The following is a 25,519-nucleotide window of genomic DNA, read 5'->3' as shown; positions in this document are numbered from 1 at the left end:
TGTACTCATATGGAGGAAATTTAAGAATCAATTAATTAATCTAAGAGTCAATTAATTAATACATGCAAGTTGAATGATCATCATCCATGTGAGCACTTTTCTTAATAAAAATGTATTGCAGCATATGCCTAAGTGTTAATATGATGTGATAGCATTTTGCTCACTACTGCAAACATTTCTCACTCAAAAGTTTGAACAGAGAATTGGCCACAGCCACTGCAGTGAAAATACAGTTTTAATGCTGATAGAATTTAATGCTGTCATTTCTGTATGATTTTCTCTCCTCTCCACTCTGCAGAATGGAGCACTGTGCTTTGCTGGATGGGGCCCTTGGTATTGTGATAACAAACAGTGGGATGACTAGGAATTTTTTTTTTTCAGGTCGTGAGGAGGACCCTTACCTCTGTGCAGTAATGTTTTTCAAGCCTTTGACTTTCCTTTTGCTTCTGACAAGTCAGGGAGACCACAGACACGATTGTGCCATTGCTACCGCTCTCATGTGAGGCTGTCCAGGATGTCAGGGCAGTAGTGGAGCTGAGCACTGTCACCGTCACATGCTGGGGCTTTTCTGTGAGCTCTTCTATCCATTCACCTGTGGGGCCTGGAACATACCAAGAAAGCATGTGTGAGCAAGGCACTCTGCACGTTTAAGGTACTCATGTTAAAACATCCTTCTTCACAATATTGCTTTCTACTAGGGAAAGAGGCTGAACTGGCCATCTCCATTTCCACAAAGCACAGATGGGAAACAGCCTGCAGGCAACACTATTTTCACCAATAGCAGAGCAGGAGTTGAAAAGAGAAATATTTCTGTTTTGAAAATTTGGATTGAATGCATTTTCTGTTACTTATCAGAAACCATCCAGCAGTATCCAGTAAGCTCCACAAGGGTATTTTAGGAGTAGTGATATCCAAAAATGTACAGGTCCATGATAAATATTTGGTAATATTTAAAAATTAGTGATGTGCAGTAATGTACAAATCCATTATAAATATTGCACGCAATTTTTCCTTTCACTATACACCAAATTACTCAAGTGTACTATGTACCTGAGGTCTTATTGAGTTCACAGAGTCTACCATAGTGAAGAATTCTCCATCAGACTTTTTGAAGCACTTCTTTAAATAATATATGCTTTTAAATTTGGAAAGTAAGTTTAGCTAGACTTGGTCAAAATTTCAGATTTTCAGCAAACAAATCCAGAGCAAAGATTTTGTTTAAGATCAGCCTATAGGATTTGACAATTATGACTGCCATTTGAGTACAACAAAAATGTTGGGTAATATAAACCAATAATTCAACAGATGAGTCACCAACCAAAAGGTTACATATAAGATAAGCGTGAAGCTGTGAGAAAAATTTATTCGCGAAAGTCAACTCACTCTAGAAAAAAGAGAAATCTGAGCATTATGTTAATCTCTGTATTCAGTGGATATATGTGTAGCTATTTCTACTCAGAAATTGTTTCAACATCAGCGCTAAAGAAATTGAGCTACCTCAACCTTGTGTCCAAAGCTGCAGCCTCCACACAAGACTTGTAAAGAGGAATGGAAAACGAATTTTGCCTTAATAGTACTCACATGCATCTCGGATTTGGCATACAGCCAGAAATGCACATGAAATCTATCTAAGATACTAAGGTTCTCAAGTTAGAATAATTAGGTCAATTGCCAATAATCTTCATATCTATAAGCCAACAAATCAAACAGAAATACTTAATTAAAATAGCAATAAAAACACCTATGCGCCCTCATTTATTACATGTAACACAAATATAGTTATTACATTCTTATTACAGCTTTATGCCTAATGATATTCAAGTCCATTCTTCCTTAATCTAGCAGCCTATCCAAATATACATTTTGATTAACACTTTCTCATTTTCTGAGAGGTCTCTGTCCTCAGTTAGTAGACTGTATGTAGGACACAGTACTGTGTATTTCTGTACATAAATCAGTCACTTTTTAAGATGGAATAATATTTGGTGCTGATAGCAGTACTACATAATTTGTATATACTTTGATCTATTTGTATAGTTTCATATACTTTGATGTTTTCACATAATGAAGATGCCTATGAACTATTCCTAATGGAAATCAGAACACAGTTAAATGAAAACAACAGAGACCCTTTCTCTCAAGACCTGTTTCATCTCTTTGTTTTCCAAGTACTTTTTCTTTCACCTATTAAGCTGTTAAAAATATTGCAGCAATACAGGAATTCAGTTACATGCTGTTAACCATTATGATTAATTCAAGCTTAAATAGTATTTGTAAATGTCATGACCTACCAAACATTTATTAGTAATGTACCACTACGTTTCCTTTTAATATGAATATTTCTGCCAGCCTAGCCACCATGCTCTGTTGCAGAATTTGATATGTGGGGGAGGCACTAATCTCTCACAAGTAAAACTGTGTAGTGCTGCAAGTGTTCCCCTATTCTCAGTGTTTGAGCATTCCATAGGCCATAATTCCTCTTGTACAAAAAGATAACGTGTGTGGACTGGTATACTTATTCAGACATCTCATTCCCTTGTTGCTGTACAGATCATCAAGAATGACCGTTGTCTGAATTTACCTACACCTGCCTCACTTGCCAATCTAATTCTCAATATCAATCTTGGATTACTAAGTATTGTATTATTATTCTGATTTTTACTGAATCTGTATTTAGGAAACCCTGAGATTCTACAGGGAAATAATAAATTACTTTTTCCTCCTCTGAATTAGCAGTCTGAACTATTGCATTTACCTTTACTTGCCCTGTGTGCTCTTAGAGACCATCTAATTTCAGAGCTAAGTGTTTAATTGTGCAAATCCCACAGTCTCAGTCTGAGATGCCCTTTGTCCCTAACACTATGCATACAGCCTCCAGGAGAAAGGAAGTTAAATATTTTCAAGATTCTTCATAACCACTGATCTAATTCTCTGAACCGAATCCTCTCTTTGGAAGATGCAAAAGGAGAACCTGTTTTGTAAGAGATGGACTTCTCTGATCCAGCAGCAGATAACACAGCTGCCACAGTGTGTTACTGGTCAAACTCACTGTATGTTAAAGTTATACTGGTCTGGGAGAAAAAGATTTACTGAGGTACTTACTGATGTAAAAGCTGAGTGTTTTTGCTGATTGACTTCCCCGAACTTCACAAGAGCCAGAAGAGCTAAATGTTGTTACAGACAACTTATATTTTCCTGGTTCTTTCAGTTCAGCAACAAATTTGTGAGTGTCCTCACTGACTGTCAGAAGTTCTGTGGAGTTCTCTAAATCAGGGGGGAAAGATATTGTGGATTAATTGAAATTTGAAAGGCTCCAGCTACTGAGAAAATGATTTATATCAGAAATGCTAATACAGTTTCTGCTGTGGGATTTAAAGGTATCCAAAAGAACTGGATTTATGTGAGTAGTTTTATTTCTTGCCATCAGAACAAGAGTAATTAATGACCAAGGTTGCAGTATAGGTGTACAGGAACAATAAACCCAGGACAAAATTTCATTCAGTAGTGGGAATGATAAAACAGGGTTGTCATGACCGCACAAGTGAAAAAGAGGACAGCATAGAGGAAAAGGAGCTTCCAGTTCTATTGCCTTCTTATTCTGCAAAATAAATAAATAAATAGAGAAACATTATTTATCTTAAATGGGGGAATAATTATGAAAACTGTTTATCAGGAAGTCAGATTCATTTTGAGAAAAAGGATTTTAAAATAGGATACCTCTAAATGATATGGCTATTCTATTGTAGTTCCACTACTTAAAAGTTTTCTCCATTTTCCACCACAGCCTCTTTTTGGCCTAAGGAATGTGGTCCATTGCTCTCCTGAGACAACTGTTAACCTGAATGCAGAATGAGTTTTCTGTGCCCCCTTTCAGTTGTGGTCCCCTTGAGAATCTTTGTCAAGGGGCTGACAAATCTACATGAAATAATGTACCTTCTTCATCTTCAATTTCCATCAGCTTGTTTCTCCTTTCTCTGATACCAGAGTGGATTTACAGTAACTGTGGTGTAAACAGTGCAGCAGTATGCACAGCAGTATAAATCTTATTTAACAAAAGAAATTGCAAACTGTGATTTATCACACCTCCCTTATTTTAGTTTGAAACCCAGCCAGAAATGCATGCTATTCAATGCAAGAACCTTATCAAGATACACAAGAGATCTAATAAAGTCCTGTGAGGCACCATTCTAGGTAATGAATAATTTGTGAAGGAGACAAACCCACCAACAGAATTACAGAAACAGAGTATGACAAGTGTATAAGGCTCGGTTTTACCTTCCCTTTCAATATTGATATGGAAACCATCAAAGGCGGTCGGTGGCTTTGGAGGTAACCAAGTCAGCACCATTTGTACAGGAAGGAAAGGAGCGGGCTCTGCTGTGAGTTTTCCAGATGTGTTTACTTCACTGGCCCCATAATCCCTGGGAATTGCATTGACAAACTCCTCTTCACCCTCCGATGATTCAGCTTCATTAGACCACCAATATGGCTGCGATGTGGTTTCGTACTCAGTACTGTTAGAGCGGTAATCAGGCCAGGCTGCAGTTGAGTTCACTGCTGGAATTTCAGGTGGGGCACCAGAAAAACGGCTCAGTTTCTCTTTGCCTATGATTTCTTGTTGTCCCATGAACGATTCTTCTGCAAAATTCCCGCTGTGCTCTTCCCAATTGTTTCTGTTGATTGGCACAATCTGAACAGAAATGTTTCGAGGTGGGTAAGGAACTAAAAGAGAAGCAAAGGTTAATCTTTTAATAGGTGTGTTCTGTGTACCTCTGCCAGGTGTTTATTCCCTAGGGAAATATTTTTGCAGAAAAATGATATATTAGGGATATTTTGAAATAACCTTTCCTTCCTAAGATCCTCCTTTCTATTACAAAATTACAATGCAGAAGTGATTCTAGTAGGATCAAGTTTACTGAAAATTCATAGAAAAATCAGGACTCAAGAATACCATGATGCAGAGTACACATGCAGTTGACATAAATCAGACTTCAGTGCTAATACAGCAGCAAGCTACTTAACTGTGTATTTGAAAAGGTGGGTCTCGGTTTACTGTATTTTCCACAACTGCATGATAACAGAAAAAATAGCTCTGTAGGAATGAACTCAAAAACATGTACAAAACTGATGCATGACATGGTTTATACTTGAAAAGCATAACCTTCTTGCTGCCACAGGGCTTTTCATATGCTCTTAGTAGACACCTTTTCATAAGCACTAAAGATCAGTTTAAACTTTAATAGTTGTGAAAGCTTGATCTCTAGATCTGTATTTCCAGAAGGCAAATGGCATTCAAATAAGTTATTTCTGCTTATGCCAGCAGGTGAACAAAAGGTGCCATAATTGCTTGCCTGTATGCCTTTACCTGCAGATAGCCTCTGCAAAAATTGTCTGACATATTTTAAGCTGGCCCCTTATGACTTACTGATTTGTTCACTCCCCCTGTCCCACTCACAGCCACTAATAAAAAATCAGACACTACAACCTCATACATTTCACGTCCAGAATGAGGGATGGGAAGGCAGTGGGAAAGAAAAATATAATTCTATTGGTTGCCTTCTGATTTTGCCACTGGTTTGTTTCATTTTGGACCCTGCAAAATGTCTGTGGTACACAGATTAACAGGAAAGTTTTGGGCATCATCCCAGGACCAAATTAAATTAGTTCTGGACCCTGAACAAATGCAATTTTCAGCTTTTGCAACATTGCTGTCTTGGAAATTAAAAGTTCATGCTTTAGGGCACAATCTGGCCACCAAGTGGGGACACTGAGTCACTGTTCTTCTCTATGAGAGAAGACTGAACAATGAGGAAGGCCTTCTCCAACTGTTTAGCTGTGATTCACTGTGAGAGGAGACAGACCAAAACAGATAGATCAATATCATATCACAGTGTGGCATTCCTGTGGTTTAAAAATTAATTCCTAACATAAGGCCAAGGATGTCTCATGTGAAGTGAAATTTATGTTCTAATAAACCAACTTTGTAATAGAAACCTCATACTATATTGCACATAATTTCACTCCCTGCCTGCACAGTACCAGCTGCAGCATCCTCCTCCCATGTTCCTGGCCAGGAGCAGATCCCATAACTGTTTCCACACAGCCCCTCCTCCACGTGCATTCAATCTCCTCCCATGACAGAAAGGAAAACAAACATACAGACATGGAACAAATGGTACACAATCATTTTCTTTACCTGTCCTGTGTTGCTTGGGCTCATGCCTAACCCCGCTATATTCCACTAGCGTGCTTTTGTTGAAGGTTGCTTCTGATACCAATTGAAATGTGATGTTACTGTAGCATATACCTGGCAGCCAGTGATTGAAAACGGTTTTACCTTTAAAGAAATCTGCAGAAGGTTTAAAAAGAAAAGATTTTTTTATTATTAAAAAAAAAAAAGGAAAAAACATATCAAATATTCGCTTTCTGATAATGCAGCTACACATGTTTCAGATGTTTAAACATTGCTCAGCCTGATCTAAGACATGAAATTCTAATAGTTCAGTTTGCCAATATTTTCCCTGGCTGTCAAACCTGGCAACCTGCTCCACGTGACACTGAGCATCTGAAAGAGCACCTGACAATTCCTGCGGACCTTTAACAGTTGCACGCAAAAACCCCTTTGGTCTGATGCTGACTGAGGCACAGCATTCAGAGGAGATGCTCAAAGGGCCATCCACAGTGCAGCTGTGCACCAGCCACAGTCTGAGAATGGAGCTCATATCCAACATCAGTACGTGTGTGGGCTGAAGAGATGTTGCTTAGGGCAATTTAGCTGTGGGAAAGACTATGCTTGCTCATTAGGGAATCTCTTAATTCAAAGTGACTTTTTTATTTATCAGCAGCTGCAGCAGTAGTATTACAGCCTCTGCATATGAGCTGTGAAAGAGAAAAATTGTTGCTAGTATCATCTTTGTTCGTTAGAAAGGGGTCACTTGTATTTAGGACTGTGATCCCAGAATCACCATTCCCAATATCTGGCATTTAAGAGTCTTGCAGATGTTAACCTAATCCTTCTATGCACTGAAACAATGACACCAAAATTTTCCAGGGTCCTTCTGGAGGTGGGCATCTCCCTCTGCTGACTCCAGGGAGAGCTTACAGTGACCAGGCTGATACACTGGAAGCCTTCCTTCCATCACTAAAATTCAATCCATCACTTACTGGATTGCTCAGAGGCAATATTGCCGCCATGCTGTATTAAACCAGCTGGGGTTTGGGACCTGAAGAGTGTGCAGTGCCTTTTTCACCTCTTAGGTGCTTTCCATAGGACAGTCCTTTACATCTTTCATATAAATGTTGTGCTTATGCTTACTGCATGGCAAAAGAGCAAAGGAGAGCTAAGCAGATCTAAACAAAAATAAAACATCAAAAAAAGAAAGCAGAATTTGCCCTTGTTAGTCTGTTTAGATGGCTAGACTGATTGCTGAATCTCTTTAGATTGACTACCTAGGTTGCTAGATTTCTTGTCCTTGGTTTAACTGTTCTAAGAAAGATGAAATTGATAAAATGCAACAGGTTTATTAGCTCAGGGACAACAAAGAATGATAGAGTAATACACAGAACTACGCAGCACAGAGTGTCGCTCAGTGCTACTAGCTCTATGTGACTTCACAGTGATACAGAGGTATCAGCTTCAAAGTCTTTCCCAAGAATCAGCTATACCTGATTCTTGGGAAAGCATTTCCCAGATACAGGGCATCCCTAAGCTCCCCCATTAGCTATTCACAAAGAGAAATCATGACTGGAAAGAAGGAACTGGGAATTGTACTGATGTTTTCAACTGCGACTGAGACAGAATTTTACCTACTGATTTCAGCAAGTATAACTAAAAAGCTAAAATGTATTTTTGTTAGCAGGAATAGTTAGTGGAATAGTTTCTTCCTACCTTTGTACAGCATTGTTCTGTAGTCTTTTCCTTCCCAATAGCTTATATTTACCCGGGTAAAAACATTGTACTTCTCTGGGTATTGAATTTCAAACAGCACTCCTGTTTCTGGAGATGGTTTGTAATCATAGATAGAAACACTGCTCACAGGAAGGGGTTCTAAAGGATATACAAACAAAGGAAAAAAGGCAGAAAGAATCAGATTAACAGGCACACCTATAAAAACAACATCAAAGAAAAAAATGGTTTTGTGTGGAATGACACAGGAACTCTCAAATTTCCCAGCTGATATCCAGGCTTCACAGAGGTCTGGGGCAAAGCTACACACGACTATGTCAAAGCCAAGGTTATGTTCCCCCACACACAACATGTCAGTGCAAAAACACAACATTTTAACAGAAAGTTGCCCTTATTTGCAGAGGATCAGGCATAAAAATCATGGTTGAAATCACAGTTATTACTTAAGAACTCTCAGTCATCACCCCATTAAGATTTTCTTCTTCAGCACTTGCTGATCAAGTAAAAGTGCCCAGACAAAAGCAACAAACACTTGAAATTAATCATAATTTTGACACTAATCTGAACTTCTAAGATTAGCTAAGAAGTGTATCAGTGTGACAACCAGAGGAAACTGAATGATGATTTTCTGTTCTGGTAAATATTCATTTATATATTTCACGAGTAATTATACTTTGTCAGCCCCGACTCCTACGATACCTGAGAGGGCCAACATCTTCAAAGTACTCATCCACACCACACTTCTAAAGAATACAGAAGCACCATTGCTGTTATGTTACAGATGAAAAGCTGAGGTACAGAGTACGGTGGTTTACCCAAGGGCATGGGGGTAGTCTGCACACAGAAGGCAGGTAAGTACAGAGCTGCCAATCTACTGCTTTCAGCTCCGACCATGGTGGCTATAGAAAGTAAGAACTATGTACTTACACATGCTGTCTAGAAGAAATGATAGCAACTATGCATTGGTTAAGAGGGCCAAGCAGCTATTCAGAACAGGTTTCTAGTTTTACTCAGATTTAGTCATATTGACATATTTTAATAGAAGTAGTAAATAGACAACGATCAGTAGTTATGCCCACATCCTTTTAGGTATTATCATGTTAAGTTCCTGTGCACAGTAGGGAACAGATTGAAAAATTCAGACTGTTCATTAGCACGATCTCACTACACACTTGCAGGACACATTTCAGTACAAAGTTCTGTTGAAGCAGGCCCTGGAGAAAAACTCATAATATAATTTTCTCCAAAGAGCACACAGTCATGACAGGCAGGAGAGAAGGCAGATGAAAAGGACAGCAGCACCAGCTTCAAAAGGGGAATTGTCTCATGGTAGGCGGATGGAACAGGGTAATCAAAGATGGAAAAGCAAGCCTATAGCAGAAATAAAAATTAAATCCCATTTGCTAGCACAGTATTTTCACTATTGTACTAAGCTTCCACTTGCAATGAGAAGTGAAGAAGAAAAACAACAAAGAAATAAAAAACATAAATCTCAGCATAGGTCTTAGGAAGGACTTTTGTTGCCATTTTTAATTTTGTCAGAGCACCAGAATACAACACTGTGGAACTTCTAATTTATTTCTCATGGCAAATATGTTGTGTTATCTCCAGGTAACTATCAGTATATTTGTATGTTAGACATAGAGAAATAGAAATGTCAAAGCTAACGGATACCAAGAGGCACTGCAATGACAGAATTTGTGAAAATCTTGCTGACAATTTGCGATAGCCTAGAAATAAATGGGAGCAAAGCAGGTCATGGGAAACAAAGCCAACCCTCTTCTTTCTGCTGAATCTCTTCCCATCACTTATTCTGAAATAAACAGTTGAGCTGGCAATCCCCATGACCCCACACTTCGTATCACATCTCACACAGCACATGATAGTAGTTCAAATGTCAACAGCAATCTCTAAACAGCACAGCCCTTACATGCAGCCATCTTTCATGTTAGCAGGCACGTCCTGGGCTTCTGCTATCTCATTCAGATCTGGGTCTCCTTATCCCTGAAAGAATTACTGAAACTTCCCTGAGTCAGTGATTGAATTACCCCATTTATTCCTTCCTACAACAAATCAAATAAAAGATGGAAGTTATATTTATTTTTAATCCGAATGATTTTTCCTCCTGATGTCTTGATTTAATTAACCAATAATTGAATTAAGCAGTAATCACCGCAGACTGTCTTTCTTGTTATCTTCCGCTTACTGACTTCTCCTTGCTCATGGCTGATGTTAGCAGAGTAGTTTGAGTGATATAATGCAATTTAAAGAGTCTTCCATTATCTTCCTTCCTTCAGCACCAAATATTCACATCAAAAGATATTTGCACACTGTGAAATTAAAAGGACACTCAACAGATAAAAATCATGTTCAAGTTTTTCACTAACCAACTGTTCCTGGGGTTATTAAAGCTCAAAGAATATGTAAGATGCCACTCTTCACCATTTATATTTATAATTCAGAGCATAAACAGTTTGGTCTTTTTCATTGTTCCAGATACAGCATTCAGGATCCAGTTTTTCATAGGTTTTAGTAATTCTCAAGAAATAGCTTAAATAATGTATTATCAAATACGTAGAAGCATCAATAATATTGATGTTGTAAGACATGTTAAGGAAGGAAATTAGAGGATTTTAGTTTCCCCTTAATAGCATGTTTAAGGCTCTTTTTTGTGCTCAATGTCTCTTTTGGACATCTAGTCATCTATATTAAACTCATATAGAAAAGCTTGCAGGATCAAGACTGAAGTTCCTTTATTCTTAGTATCTCACATTCTGCTGCTTCTGTAGCAATTGCTTTCCAATTATATCTGTTTATGGGAAATTTAACTTCTGCATTTCTCCTGAATATTACCACATTTTGCATTTAGCATATACCTTGCATTATAAAAACAGATAGCATAATAAATGCTGCTAGCCTCTTCCTCAAATGCCCTGGCAAATTCTGGAGGCTAAATCCTCCATAAATGCATTTGATCTGTGCCAGATACATTAGTGTTTTAGGTGGTTTTTGCAATTCAGGGGAGAAAAAAAAGGACATTGAAAATAAGTATACCATAGTCCAGGCCAAATAAATTTGTTTTTAATATTCATAGACCTGGCCCCTCTACAGATGGAATTGATGATTGGTTAATGTAGCAGAATAGATATAGTATTACATGTGGCTAGATGAGATGGGACTTAGATCAACAGTCTTGCTTCTCATACTCAAACTTAGATTAATCATGGCTAGTATTCATAATGCAACTATACTAGGAAATAGTGGAGTGATGTAAATCTCACAAGTAGTCACCTTTATTCACATGAAGAAGCTGTGAAATAGGTAATATCGTCACCAGGATGACACTGTTTACCTATTTGCATTGCTAATGGGAGTAAGTCATAGTCAGGAGAAGTTTTCATTATGCAGTAAACTTTAGGGACTGTTTTATGTCTTGTTAAAAAGCAACTAGTTTTGAAATTTAATAGCTGGTTTTTAATACTTCAGGAACATGATGTTCACGTTTATGATATGTAATAGAGGATATCGTGTGTAACTGCTTCCAAAAGGGGAATGTAAGTGCAAGTGGTTTCTGAGCAATGATGCAATCTGTGTACTGCTGTTTCTAGATGCCCACATAAGATGACAAATATGAAAGCCACACAAACCAGAAAACAACACTGGCACAACAAAACAGGGTGTGTCTTAGTACTGCACAGATTTGGGCCATACTTTAAATCAGGATTCCAATGGAAATTATGGCAGAAAAAAAATATTCATCTTGTTACAGTTCTTTTGTTTCTTAATTCTGATTTTCCCTTAAAAGTGAATAACATGATCTGTTTGCTGGGGAGATCAGTGTGGTAAGGGATCTAAAAGTTCTTCTGAGTTATGTTTCATATTAAGGCTCCCACGAATAACTAGCCTTTTTAAAGATGTGCCACATCATCCTTTAAGATAGATATACACAAAGGGCATCAGTTCTGTATCTCATTGGGGGGAAAAAAAAAAAAACAACTCTGAATCTCCTACTTCAGCAGCTCTGATCCATCAACAAGCTGAAGGTATGGATTCGACCTGCTGAACTGCTTCCTGCAGCATCTGGCACAGTGACAGATGAGCATTAACAAGGGCTAATGCCAATTACTTTCTAGAAGCGGAAGAGATCACAGTCCCAGGCAGCAGGCCTTGTTGGTCTCCTGAGGAGAATAATTTTTGGTAGGAGACAAAGAGGCAGAATTCACCCTAAAGGGAATATATTTTACTGTGATTTATGTAAGGAATCATTGGCTTTTGAAACAATGAGATATTCACCAATGAAAACTCCTAATCACAAGCTAAAATAAAAGTCAGGCAGAGCTCTTCTTAATTACCCTCACACATCCTGACTTCTCCAAATCCTGCAAGAAATTTCTTTTCCTACAGCACAGAACAGCCTTGCAGTGTACTGTTTTCCCCCTTTCTATACAAGTATTTTTTTATCCCAACAGCAATAAAATTTCAGTGAAAAACAATAACAACAACAAAAAACCAACAACAATATGATTCTGAGTCACCTCAGAAAGAAAATGCAGGATGACTGAGAATTTTAAGCACTGTTTTTTGGATATGAATCCATACTCCTTACTGGCAACATGCTTATCATTAACAGTAAGTGCTGAAGGTGTCACTTCACCATTTTCTCCCTCAAGTGCAGTACTGAGCCCAGTGTACAGAACACAGCTTTGCTATAGAATCACCAGAACAAGTGCTCTTCTGTGCTTAGACTTTATTTTACAAGTTTCCTGACTAAGACTTAAATGTGCCTTAGTCATCTTATGTTTCTAAAAGTCCCAGCTCAGGAAGAAACCTGAGGATGTGGCTGTGCTCAAGCTGACAATATTCTGAGAAGAAATAACCAAGCAAATAGGTCACATCTGCATTACAACAATCTGGCATACAGAATCTAAACAAATACATTGCACAGTTTGTGGTGCTTTGATTAGCCTGAGAAACCTCTGAAATTATTTCTGTCAAAGACAAGAAGCAAATGAACTCTTCTGTTTAGTATCGAAGGCTTAAGTTCACAACAGAACCTTCAAATGATAGCATTTATACGTGCATATATATATATACTTACATAATTTTATACATTTGCATTTTATATATAAATGTAAATATATGTGCAAAATATTAGCAAATTTACAAATATAATTATAAATACATACATATGTAAACTGTGCATTCTGTTAGCTTTGACATCATCTTTCTCCTGGCAAATCACTTCTTTCCCATACAGAGACCTTTGAGGGATAAAACAAAAAATCTCCCCCGACTCAAGTGGGATGAAGTTTCAATTTGCAAAGAGATAAATCTTTTTTCTCTTGCCAATAAGCTGAGAAGAAGCACATCACTGAGGGATGTGAACAGGAAAAAGTAAAGGTCATCAAGAAAGACCACCAGAAAGCAAAGTTCTTTTGCGACTCTTACTGAATGTATAAGTAAGTAATCTCTTTGAAGGACTTTGTTATCAATTTGAGATGCACAATTTGACTATACACTGCTGCGTATGATGTTCAGGTCTCCAGCACGTGGCCAAGCTGAAAGACATCATCTCCCTGCACTGAACCCTCCGCAGATGTCTGGAGAGCCCAGAAAATTATTTTGACATATTGAAGTATATCTTTGGGAATTACCACACTGGCATCACTGAGTATCCTACTTGATTTATCTTGTGACATACTAATGAATAGGGCCAATCTACACTGGCAAAGCTCTCTTGACACTGATGAAATTAGAACAGGAATTAATTTTGTCCTGGATGCTATTCACAGTGTACCATTTAGTCAGGTGTAAGATATTGATAAAATAAATTAGATAGTTACATCTCTTTACACAGTTAAAAAACTAAGGAAGTTAAAGAAGTAGAAAGAGTATACAGCATGAAGAAAAATACAAATATATCATCGTTATTATCTGCCAAAAATTCAAATTAATTGAAAAAATAATGTAAAATGGGCAGTTGGGCAATGCTTTTTTTTTAAAAAAAAAAGTTTTAAAAAAGAAAAAACAATTATTTCCTAGTGAAGTTTTTAGAAGTCAGTAGTTATTACTAGAGTTTGAAGAAATCTTGTCAAAAGAACTGCATAGAAAAGATGAGCTAAGCATTAACCTGCCTAATAGAAAATATTGGGAAGAATGTTGGGTCTTTTGCACTGTGAAGGAGATCTATGCCATCCTATAGCACTTAGTATAGCACCCTTCAATGCATACAATGCTGCCCTTTCTTTTCAGAAACATGGTTGTCTTTTTTTGAGACAAACAAAAAGCTTAAGAAATGTGACAGAAAGGGAACAGTATATCAGCACCTCAAGCAGCAGTGGCCCACTGCCAAAATCACTGGTCCTTCCAAGGTCTGGGTGAGCAGCAGAGGCCGCAGCAGGAAACCCTGGGAAGCTGCCAGAGCATCCACATAAGACAGGTGGTGAAAAGGGACGGGAGGGCTCCTTTCCATTGGGAAGGGCACCACTGAGCCTTGGAGGAGTGAGAGTGACGTGGGCTAAGCTCGTCAGAGTTGGCAGATTCATGCTTGTTCAAGAATGACTCCTAGAAATCCTGTGAGCCAGAGTCTGATTCTGGGATGGGCTGCGATAGGCTGAAAGATACTAATTCTCTTCTTCCTTCAGAGATTCCCTGCACAGGAGTGCCATTCTCCATCTGCCATTCTGACTCACACCTGACCTTGTGGGTTCTGGAAATCAAGCAGCAATTAGCCTTGCTGCATGACTGCAAGAGCGGTGTTTTAAAACCACTGAAATACTTGGTGAGGAATCTGTTCAGTTGTGTTTGTCAGATAATATTTACAACAAATAAATAAAAATAAAATAGGAAATTGGGTTAGAATTATTATTTCGGCTGTAAAGCTATAACAGATTAAATAAATAAATAAGTAAATAAATAAAGGAAATCCAGATGGCCTATGAAGCCTTGAATATTCCACTACATGTAAACATGCCTAATGAAAGGCTTGCTCTACCACATTATATTTTTCCTGCGTGAATCTTCATGGTTGTTCTCATTAGTGCACAACTTGAGCACAGAAGGGAGGATGAAGACTATGGATGGTACAAATTCTAGAAATATGGCCAGAATTGCACTGGTGCTTTGCATGGTTACAGAGAAAATCAAATCATGCCTCTCCCCAAGAACACCTAGTGGTAGTAAGAAGCAGATGATGGTGAATATGGACGCCAGCATATGGAAATCTTCAGCTGTAGTGGCAGAAACGTATGCTCTTGGTGACTAGTGTATGCTCTACAGATTTAGTACTGCTTCAATACATCAGCAACCCAAGAACACTGTCATGGCACCTGAAGCAAGATATACCTCACCACACAACAAGAATATTTACACTGAAACATGAGTCAACACTTTTTGTGCTTTCCATTAGATTTTCAGAATTCCTTTTTCACAGGCTAGTATGACCAGCTTGGGAAGAGCTTCATACATTCCTCTTACTCCAGTATTTTAAACCTCTCCATTTAATGTTTAGGGAAGGTCACCTGGGGAAACCCCACAGATGTCCCCTTCTTCCTCCCCAGACCTTGTGAATTTTCTTTCCAGCCTTCTCAACATATTTTCTTTATTGTTCTCACAAAGGGATTCATCCTACACATAAGGACTTAATAAAAATAAAAAATAATTATAATTAAAAAAGCAAACTTCTGAAGGAAAAAACGCTACAAATACACACAAAGAAAAGAAACAAAAGAACAAAGAATAAGATGTTACTTACTGGTTAACACAGTGATTGATCTTGCTGACTTGGAAACCACATTTGAGTTCACTACCAACAGAGTTACTATGTAATACAGGCCATGGTATTTGGCATTAAAAATCACAGGGGCAGGTAAAGTGCTATTGAATTCTTCAAACTGGAAAAAGTAGTTCTTGGATTCTCCAGCTATCTTCACAACATATACAGAGGATGAGCTCACCACATCAGATGCTTCCAGGGAGACAATGATACAATTGTCTTCTCGGACAGTAACTTGGAAAGGTTCTGCATTCTAGAAGAAAAAAAAAAAAAAAAAAAAATTTGTTGAAGTAAAACTTATTATTTAGTAAACCTGAAAGCCACTTGTACCCATTTCCTTTGGTATTCATAAGATGTTTGTTTGTGCTATCTTTGTGATAAGTAACATTTCCTATTCTACAAGACAGTTAACAACAAATTCTAGTGTTGGTTTTTTTTTCCATAATACATTTTTAAAAGCCCAAAACTAAAGAATCATTTTTAGCACTGACTATGCATTTCCAAATATGCCCTTTCCAGCAAGTACCACATAATGTGCAGCTCTCAGCTCTATGTCCATGGCTTTGGTTGGTACTTTTCATTTCTTCATTTTCACTATTTCTTTTATTAGTAGTAGTGAAAAAGGAAGAGTTTAACTTTTTCATACATCATGAGCATATTAAACCATAGCCAGCTGAAAACACTTTCCTTTCGGTTAATTTTAACCCAGCTGTCAGCAAGAAGCACTTGATCTCTACAGGAATTTCAAAAGAGATTCACAGCAATTAAGAAGAAACAGTTCAAGCTCATATCAGAGTTGTCTTTTTTTGGGTTTTTTTAGGACACACTGGTGTTTAGAATCTTTTTTCTTTTTAACCTCCAATAAAAACTGTAATATATTCTCAATTCTCAGCTCCACAGTGTCTTTTCCTCCTACAGTCCAAGAGATCTCTTTGGAGGGCAGGATGGGCCTGTGACTAGTTTGCAGCTTATTCAACCAGTCAAATTGTTCTTGTACCAGAGACAGACACCTCATTCAGAAGGTAGCACCTTGTCTCCCTCAAATTTTGCATAGTGAAGATTTTTCCATAAGAATAATTTTTTTAAAAATTTATGTTGTGGCAAACAAACTCCCTATCTGGAATTCACACATACAATATTGCCAGCTCCTGGCATTTATTTAAAAAAATAAATACATAAATTCTGTTCTAGGATTATAGGTTGAGAAGAAAGGACCTAAGCAAATCCATTCACCTGGCCCAACATGAGAACAAAGTAATAAGCAGAGTAAATTCAGCCCAAATAGAGAAAACCAGACTAATAGATTCAAGACTGAGAACTGGGGTAAGCCCAGGTATGCATACAGACTGGGAGAACTTATTGAGAGTAGCCCTGTGGAGAAGGAACTGGGGGTTCTGGCAGATGGGAAGCTTGAAACAAGCCAGCAGTTTGCAGCCCAGGTCAGCAGTATCCTGAGCTGCATCAAAAGAGGAGTGGCCAGCAGGGAGAGGAAAGTAATTGTTCCCCTCTACTCTGCCCTCATGAGATCCCCCCCTGTAGTACTGCATCCAGGCCTGCCATCTTTCACAGATGGCAAAGCAATTGCTCTAAAGGGCTTACAAAATAGGACCAAAATTATGCAAAAGCTTACATGTGCTTTCCTTAACAGTGGCTGAATTCAGTAGGCTTACCCTTGAAAAGCTAAAAATACCACATTTCAAGTGTTTGTATTTGCCTAAATCCTGATTCAGCACTTGGATCTGTAAGTCCTAAATCTTTAACTGAGGATTATATTTAGAATAAAGAAAAGCAAATAAACAGGTAGTCTTCTTATCCTACTTCCTCCCCATTCTCTACTCAATAAGAGAATGTCAAAGGATACCTACTTCAATTTTTTTTTAAATGGGGAGACAGAAGGACTGATAGTAAATGGAGTTAAATTCGGATGATGACCAGTCATGAATGGTGTTCCCTAGGGTCTGGTATTGAAGCCCATTGTGTTTAATACCATTATTGGTATGATGTGGATGAAGGGATTGACTGCACCCTCAGTAAGTTTGCAGATGACGCTGTGCTGGGAGGAAATGTCTATCTGTCAGAGGCAGGAAGGCATTCTAGAGAGATCTGGACAGGCTGGATTGATGGGCTGAAGCCAACTGTATGAGCTTTAACAAGATGAAGTGCCAGGTCCTGCACTTTGGTCACAACAATCCTATGTATTCCTAAAGTCTTGGGGCAGAGTGGCTGGAAAGCTACACAGAGGAGAAGGATCTGAGGGTGTTAGTTAGCTCTTGGCTGAACATGACCCAACAGTGTGCCCAGGTGGCCAAGAAGACCAATGGCATCCTGTCTCATATCAGAAATAATGTTACCAGCAGAAGCAGGGAGGTGAGGCCACACCTTGAATACTGTGTTCAGTTTTGAGCCCCTCACTACAAGAAAGACATGGAGCGTGTCTACTGAAGGGCAGTGAAGTTGATGGAGGATTTGGAGCACAAGTCTTATGGGGAGCAGCTAAGGGAGCTGGAGTTTTTCGGTTTGGAGAGGAGTTGCTCAGTGGAGATCTTATCACTCTCTACAACTCCCTGAAAGGAGATTGTGGTGAGGTGGGGGTTGGCTCTTTTCCCAGGTAACAGAGAGAGGATGAGAGAGTAGGCTGAAGTTGTGCCAGGGGAGGTTCAGGCTGGGTATTAGGAAAAATTTCTCCAAAAGAGTGGTGAGGTACTGAAACAGGTTGTCCAGGGAGACGGTGAAGTCACCATCCCTGGAGGGTGCTCAAGAAACGTGTGGATGTGACGTTGAGGGATGTGGTTTTTGAGCACAGTGGTGATGGGTTGACAATTAAACTAGAGGAACTTACTGATCTTTTCCAACCTTACTGATTCTGTGATGCACACACAGCTTTCAGAGACGTGTGTTGCCACAGCACAGAAAGCATGGTTTTCTTCCAAGATCAATCAAGGAAAGACAGACCAAATTCAGATGTGATTACTATGTATTTAGGTTGAAGTACACTTGCAGTACTATAGAACCATGGAATGGTTTGGCTTGGAAGAGACTTTAAAGATCACCTAGCTCTTAACCTCCTGCCATGGGTAGGGACACCTTGCACCAGCTAAGGCTGCTCAGGGCTCCATCCAAGATGGCCTTGAACACCTCCAGGGATGGGGCATCCACAGCTTCTCTGAGCAGGCTGTGCCAGTGCCTCACCACCCTCTGAGTAACCTCCAACAACTCCATATCTTTCTGGTGCTGGGGTCCCAGGCCTGCCCCTGGACACAGTACTGCAGATGTGGTCTCACAAGGGCAGAACACAGGGGCAATCACCTCCTTCGCCCTGCTAGCCATCCATCTTTTTATGCATCTCAGGATACAGTTGAATTCTAAGAGTGTGAGTGCACATTGCTGGCTTATATTCACTTTTCCATCCACCAATACTCTGAAGTCATTCTCTGTAGGACTGCACTCATCCACTTATCCTGTTATAATCTCACAGAAGTCAGTGGGTTTTGAACTTCCATAGACTTGCACTTCAATGCTTCACTAGAGGAAAGAGAAGAGTTTAATCTATAAAGAGTCTAGTCTTCCCTTGGCTTTGCTGATGAATTGCATGACACTAACTCAGTTTGCCTAACTTGCCATGCAGAAACACACAAAAGAAACCCAAAATTTTATACATTCCAAAAACAGTTCTATGCAAGCTCCTTGTACTTGGTAGTATTATAAATCATTTGTGATGTTAATCAAGTATAGCTGGAAATTAAGCACATAATTGCAGAGTTATAGACATTCCTAGGACATAATTAGATGCTTTCAGGCTGCTTATATGGATTGTGATTTTATACGTTGGTTCTTCCATGGGTGTTATTTTAACCACACTGCAGACTGCACACTTATTTTCCTGCTCACAATGTTTTTTTGAATTCACAGTGAGTTCCACTCAGCAGACGATCTGCTAACTCGCTTAAATAGCTCATGTGCAATTAGCATTACATGCCTGTGCTAGCAAAACACATAAAAACCTCACAGATATATTCTATTACTAGCTATGACAATACATGTCTGGGGAAAATAACTTTTTTTTGAGTCCTTTACCGCCTAGGTATGTTGGGACAAGAAAATGATAGTCTCTCTCCTTTGTGTACCTGTCTCTACCTGCATAACTCATACCTCCCTCAAGTGGTACTCATTCTGTTCAGTGGTTACACGGCCCTCTTCCACACACCTGTGTGTGCCCAGGATCTTAATTTGCTGCATGCATGGGACATATGGTAACTAGGAGACCCCTGTTGTAAATTATCCATTGGCTCATACAGTAATTTTCATCCTTTTATTCCAGCTATGATTTTATAGAAGCAAACAGCAGATAAGGGTTGAATACAAAGATACAGTAATTAACATGTCATAAGAGTAGATCACTTATCTCCTTTGGGATATGGATTTCACTTAGGCAGCATTTTTAAAATAACAAATCATTACAGGAATCTTTTTATTCCTGTTGTACAAGTGAGGGTTACCAGGCAGCACTGTGGTTGTGATCTTGGGAAGAAGGCTAGGAACAAACCTGAGTATTTTTTGTAAGCAGCACTGGAAGTGACAAACATGCCCCACTTAACTAGAATGTAAAGTCAGTGTGTCTTAGGACTGACAGCATCAGTATGGTAAGTACACATTTCATTACTTCTGGTCAGCTACCTCCAGGATTTAATTTGCTGGTGTCACAGCTTGAGCGGCTGCTTCATGCCTGTGGGGAAATTTGGCAGGGCTTGTGCATTCAGAACCAAATGATTAGCTCCAACTTCCTTCCTAGTTTATTATTACAAGCTTGTGCCACGTTAAAGCACTTAGGAAAAAAAGGGGGGGAGGTAAATCCCACAATGCGATGCCTGTTCACAGTCATTTTCAGTGCAGGGATGAGTCATGCTAGTGGAATTTCTAGCCAATAACCAGGTCCCAATTAAAATGAAAAGGAAGGGAGGCAAGAAGACATACGACATGTCAAATAAACAATTTTCAAAGAGTAATAGGAAAATAAATGGTGTGCAGCAGAGCTCAGAGTCCTCTTTCTAGAAGTACTTATCCTCAGTTTATTCCCCCATAACAGTCTAAGCTTTTCATGAGGAAGAGATAAAAGTTGCAAAACAGCTATTATTTTTATGTACTCTAGCTTTTGAATGTCTCTCTGAAACACATCAGGACTTGATGAGGGGCCAAGTCTTGATTATCAAAAGTGCAAGTAGTTAAATGTCCTGCTGACTTCAGGAGAAGCCGTGGGTGCTCATCAACTCCAGAAAATTAAGCTTAAAGTACTGGCAAATCCATCATGTTGTCGAACACTAGGCAAGTAAAACTAAGGCCCCAAACAAATCTGTTTTCTGACAAATGACAGAGTCATTTGTGAATATCACGCATTTTTCAAAGTATCTGAAATCCCAAAGCAGGAGTATGTTTTGAATCTATGAGGATATTTCTATGGCCAAAAGTACAGTTACGCTTATCTACCATATAACACTGGTCAAAATTGACATAATTGCAAGTGTTAGAAGGTAGCATTTGCACTATATCCATATCTCCTGGATAAAATACTGGCTAATTTTTTTGAGTGATTCTTCTGCACTCAGATATTTATTTTTTTTTTCCACAGCCAACATTGCTAATTTTATTTTAGGTCATGTTATGATTCATTGTAGCCAAGATTTCTTTTATTTAATTGTATGCTCATAAGTGAAATGACTGAGAACCAAGATGACCTTTCCAGACAGACTACTCGTGGATTCGTATAAGATCTGAATTACTTTGGAATGTGCACTGACCAGCAAAGGAGTCTGTGCTCCTAATCCAGCACAATTCCTATGTCCTCTCTCACTGGGCATGGTCAGTCCAAGCCTTGATGCAAGAAGAGAGCTGAAATACAGACTTCAGGATCCTTGCCCACATTATGCCCTTGCAGTGCTACCTCCATAGAAGGCACATAAGATATTCCATAAAATAAATAGTATTGAAAATCACACATAAAAGTCACGTCATTGTATTTCTGCACCAACCTCCTAAGTGTATGCTGCATTAATGTCGTTATCCTCTGATGGTGACAAATGATACTGAAAAGCAATTGCAATAAAAATGGTAAACTTTCATTTTATTCAGAAACTGTAATCTTATATCCAATAAATCTGCAATGCACTTGTAGGAAATATATTGTTTCATTTGAGTTACTGTACAGGGAACAGAGTTAAAATTTGGATATTTAAACTATTTCAGTCATTTGTTCTATTCTGTAAAATAAAACTCACTCTGTATCTGCAGACTGTAGATGCCACAGACTTGGGAGGCTCCCAGCCACCATCTGGCCTTTTGTAACTATGAAAAACAAGGGTTCCTGAAACTCATTGCTGTTGCAATGATAGACTCTATTTTCAATCAGTTTAGTTACATTTTGAAGTATGAGCTGAGCTTTCAGGTTCCCACTTTGCTTCTGTTAGTACTGCATCATCTACCTGGCTCATCCCAAAAACACACCTTTCTCAGTTTCGCATCTCCCCGCCCACATGTTTCATGGCATAAATATTTGTATTTTCTGCTAAATATTGCAACATCAAACCTTAGATTGTTCATGTTCAACAAACAATCTCTTTATTCCTGCCTCAAAGGTACTCAATAAAATGTTTAATGTGACTGAAACTGATAGAGTTTCACAAAAAGATGCAAGCAGTTCCCATAGCTATTATCTGAGAAAGATGCTCTCTGAGCATACATAAGGATTGAGTGGAAATTGCCCCACAGTTAAACTTCTTTGGAGCCATTATCTATCATAATTAGGTCCTGTTGTTTTAATAAAAAAGGAAATGTCATTCTTAAAGCATCTGGGGAAGGAAGTAGGTTCTAAGGTTTTCTCCTAACACAGCGAATCCCAGAGCAAGCACAGATTTCACAACTATTAACTGCAAGAGGAAATGATTTTTTGAAATGGACTTCCCACCAGTGTATTTCAAGAGTATGAAAAAAAAAAATATTGGATAAGACTTGATAAAAATAAGGATATTTATTCCTCGGACTTTTCCACATGTTCTGCAGAGAAGTTTCCTTAGCATACTTTAGAATAAATAGTGCATGGAAGAAATGGAAAACCATAACTTCAAGATTCTTCATGCAAAAGAGAAGTATTTTAAGAAGAGAAAAAGAGCAGTTCTCAATAATTTATAATGTTTGATTTAGGTTAACACAATTTTTGGCATTCTGCTCTATGAATAGTGTCCTCAGCACTGTTGCTATTCTCAGTCTTAAAAAGCCAGCAGTAACACTCTGCTATTCATATTTTATAAATGAGCTTTAACATTTCTTTGTTCAGAGAGAGAGTTTTAAAGGAATCATTAATTTTTCCTGCCTCTGAGCACCAATGAAGAATAAGAGGGCCTTTTTTTTTCAGCTAGAATCAATATAGTACATACAGACTACCATGTTTTGTTACCATTTTAAAGTTAGCAATAAACTTTAGAGCCACCAAGAGGAAATGTTTCTTGACACTATCAACTACAATAGCATAAAATAAATGTTAGAATACTAAATATGTGAAAAAAAAATTTTTACATTCAGTAATGATAATACTTTTTATGTATCACCTTCTTAGTGCATCAGATATTCAATAAATTATTTCTAAATATATGCTTCTATCCCATCTTTCCAGCACATGCTAGAGAACGCAAAACTCAGACACGGTGATCTGGAGGCTCTGATGTTGACCAAGTTCAAAACCAGGTTAGGATTTCATGGATAGAATTTATCTTTATTCTACATCTTGACTGCCTGTATACACCTCAAATATGATCGGAAACCACACTGCGGCAGTTACCATAGTTTGATTTGTCTCCATTAGTAGTTTCTCTATAGTACTGAATTTATGTATAAAGAGGACAATTGTCCTGAAGGAAAATGTGAATGTCCTCATCATCTATCCACTCAGACCTTCATGGAACCTCTGCAATTAAATTTTAGCCATTCCTTGCGGATGTATCCAAACACATATAGATGCCAGATTAACCATATGCTTTAGCTAAAATGCATCTTCTCTTCTGAGCCTCTTTGTAGATAATTGAAAAAAAAAATGGGCACGGGAAATATATTAGGATGCCTCAGTAATTCCCTTGGCTCTGCCACTCTGGTCTTTGTAATGACCATCTTCAGTCAACATTTATTTTCTGTCTCTGGGTGAAAAGTTAAAGCAAATCTGCACATTCAAAAGCATGAAATGATCAGAATTGTATTTAATCCAGATAGAAGGACAATGTCATGTTAGGTAGCTATTTTGTTAAGTTCTGAAATGGAGAAGTTAGAGAGAAAGGAAAAGGAAATACTACCTTTGGGAGTTCACTGAGAAACATGCTCCATATATATAACATCCCAAGAAAGTACATACATCAGTAGTGTTTGTGACTTCACAGCAAAGTGTCTACAAGTGAAAACATAACCAAGTATAGTTCAGTTTCCTCTCCAACTGAGAGAAAAGAAGATGGAATATGCCGCTTCAGGAAAATGATAAATGATTAAGAAATTGATCTACAAAGATTGCTCTGAAAGTAAAGCCTGCTATTTATTTCCATGGAAAATACAACAGATACAAAGAGCACAATAACACTATTTGATTGAGCAAATTCTCAACTACAAAACCTTCTTTTTCAGCATAGTCATCACCATTAGCTAAGCATTATCAATAGCAGAGAACAGAAGTCTGCATGCAACACATAAAAATCAGCACTAGTGGAGATGACCCACTACCACTGTCACCACTGCTGAAACACACTACACACCACCCCGCTGTGCTTACATTCACTGTTAGGTCTCCATAAAAATACAGCATGTATCAATGAATGTCAATGAGTGCAATTTTTTCCATATGGCGGAATTTCGTGGCACGCCTTTGCTTCATATGCACTATCATGTCAGATGCCATTCTGTCAGACTGCCCCTCTGCTGCCATCTGTCACACAGCAACAAGATGTAATGGTACACTGGTGGGAAGGTTCAGCCTTTATGACATGCCACCAACATCCACCTCAGACATGGTGGGCCAATATAGTGAAATAAGAGGCATTACTTTTGGAGCAGCCCTCATATGTCAGATTTTGAAAAGCTGAGATGACAAGAGAGTAACGTCTCTACCCATGGAATAAAATGAATTTTGAGGTGTTTTGCATTTCCAAGTGCCCAGTGGGAGATAAGAGACACTTTCTTATCAGTTTCTAATTTCAGATCCTAAAATGGTGGTGGATTCACCAGTTCACATAACTGAAGTCTGTAATATAAGCTTCAGAATAACTACTGATGCTTAACTATGAAATTAGGAAGGCACACAGAAAATACTTGATGTTCAAGAGAACACGGATTTATGTTGGAACATAAGAAAGCCGTGAACATTATGTGCTCCATCACTTCTGTGCAGCTAAGACAAACAGGACTGGCGTCAGTTGAACTTTGTCATACATGCTCTGGCAGAGTGTATGACAAAGGAGTAAAAACTGAGTCTTATGGGTACTATAAAAGTGAAAATACCTTCATTTAAAATTGATAGGGTGTATGTATGCCCTCTATATACACAAGCAAACCAGTTATTAAGATAGCATGAAATGCTTTGCTGTTTTCAGTAACTACAAAGAGCACAGCTGGAAGAACATTATAGTGTACTTTTATCTGAGAAACTGGAAACCAAAGGGGCTTTTCTATTAATTTGAAATCAAAAAGCAAACTAGCTGGAAAGAGTGGAAGAGAGGAAGACTTCTTGTTCCCCACAGTGCAAGTCTCTAATAAGATAACAGGCTAGACTTTGATGAATACACTGGTAGATAGGAGAATAGCACCTTGTTCCTTAA

At 38.4% G+C, this 25,519-nt stretch overlaps 1 protein-coding gene across 1 annotated transcript in view; it reads right to left on the bottom strand.

The window, feature by feature from the left end:
- The window catches only part of PTPRO (protein tyrosine phosphatase receptor type O), a 149,658-nt gene that overhangs the window by 49,325 nt on the left and 74,814 nt on the right, over positions 1–25,519 (bottom strand). The window contains exons 2-7 of the mRNA XM_090145733.1: positions 15,660–15,933; positions 7,889–8,047; positions 6,197–6,349; positions 4,276–4,722; positions 3,103–3,264; positions 402–601 (exon numbers count right to left, since the gene is read on the bottom strand). Of these exons, the coding sequence (XP_090001859.1) occupies positions 402–601; positions 3,103–3,264; positions 4,276–4,722; positions 6,197–6,349; positions 7,889–8,047; positions 15,660–15,933 (1,395 nt within the window). The remainder of the gene's footprint in view (positions 1–401; positions 602–3,102; positions 3,265–4,275; positions 4,723–6,196; positions 6,350–7,888; positions 8,048–15,659; positions 15,934–25,519) is intronic.

This window comes from Phasianus colchicus, chromosome 1 (genome assembly GCF_987193195.1).
Source record: "Phasianus colchicus chromosome 1, bPhaCol1.hap1.1, whole genome shotgun sequence".
Lineage (NCBI taxonomy): Eukaryota > Metazoa > Chordata > Aves > Galliformes > Phasianidae > Phasianus > Phasianus colchicus.
Note: the sequence above shows the minus strand (reverse complement) of the source record. Positions and strands in the feature narration are given on the sequence as shown.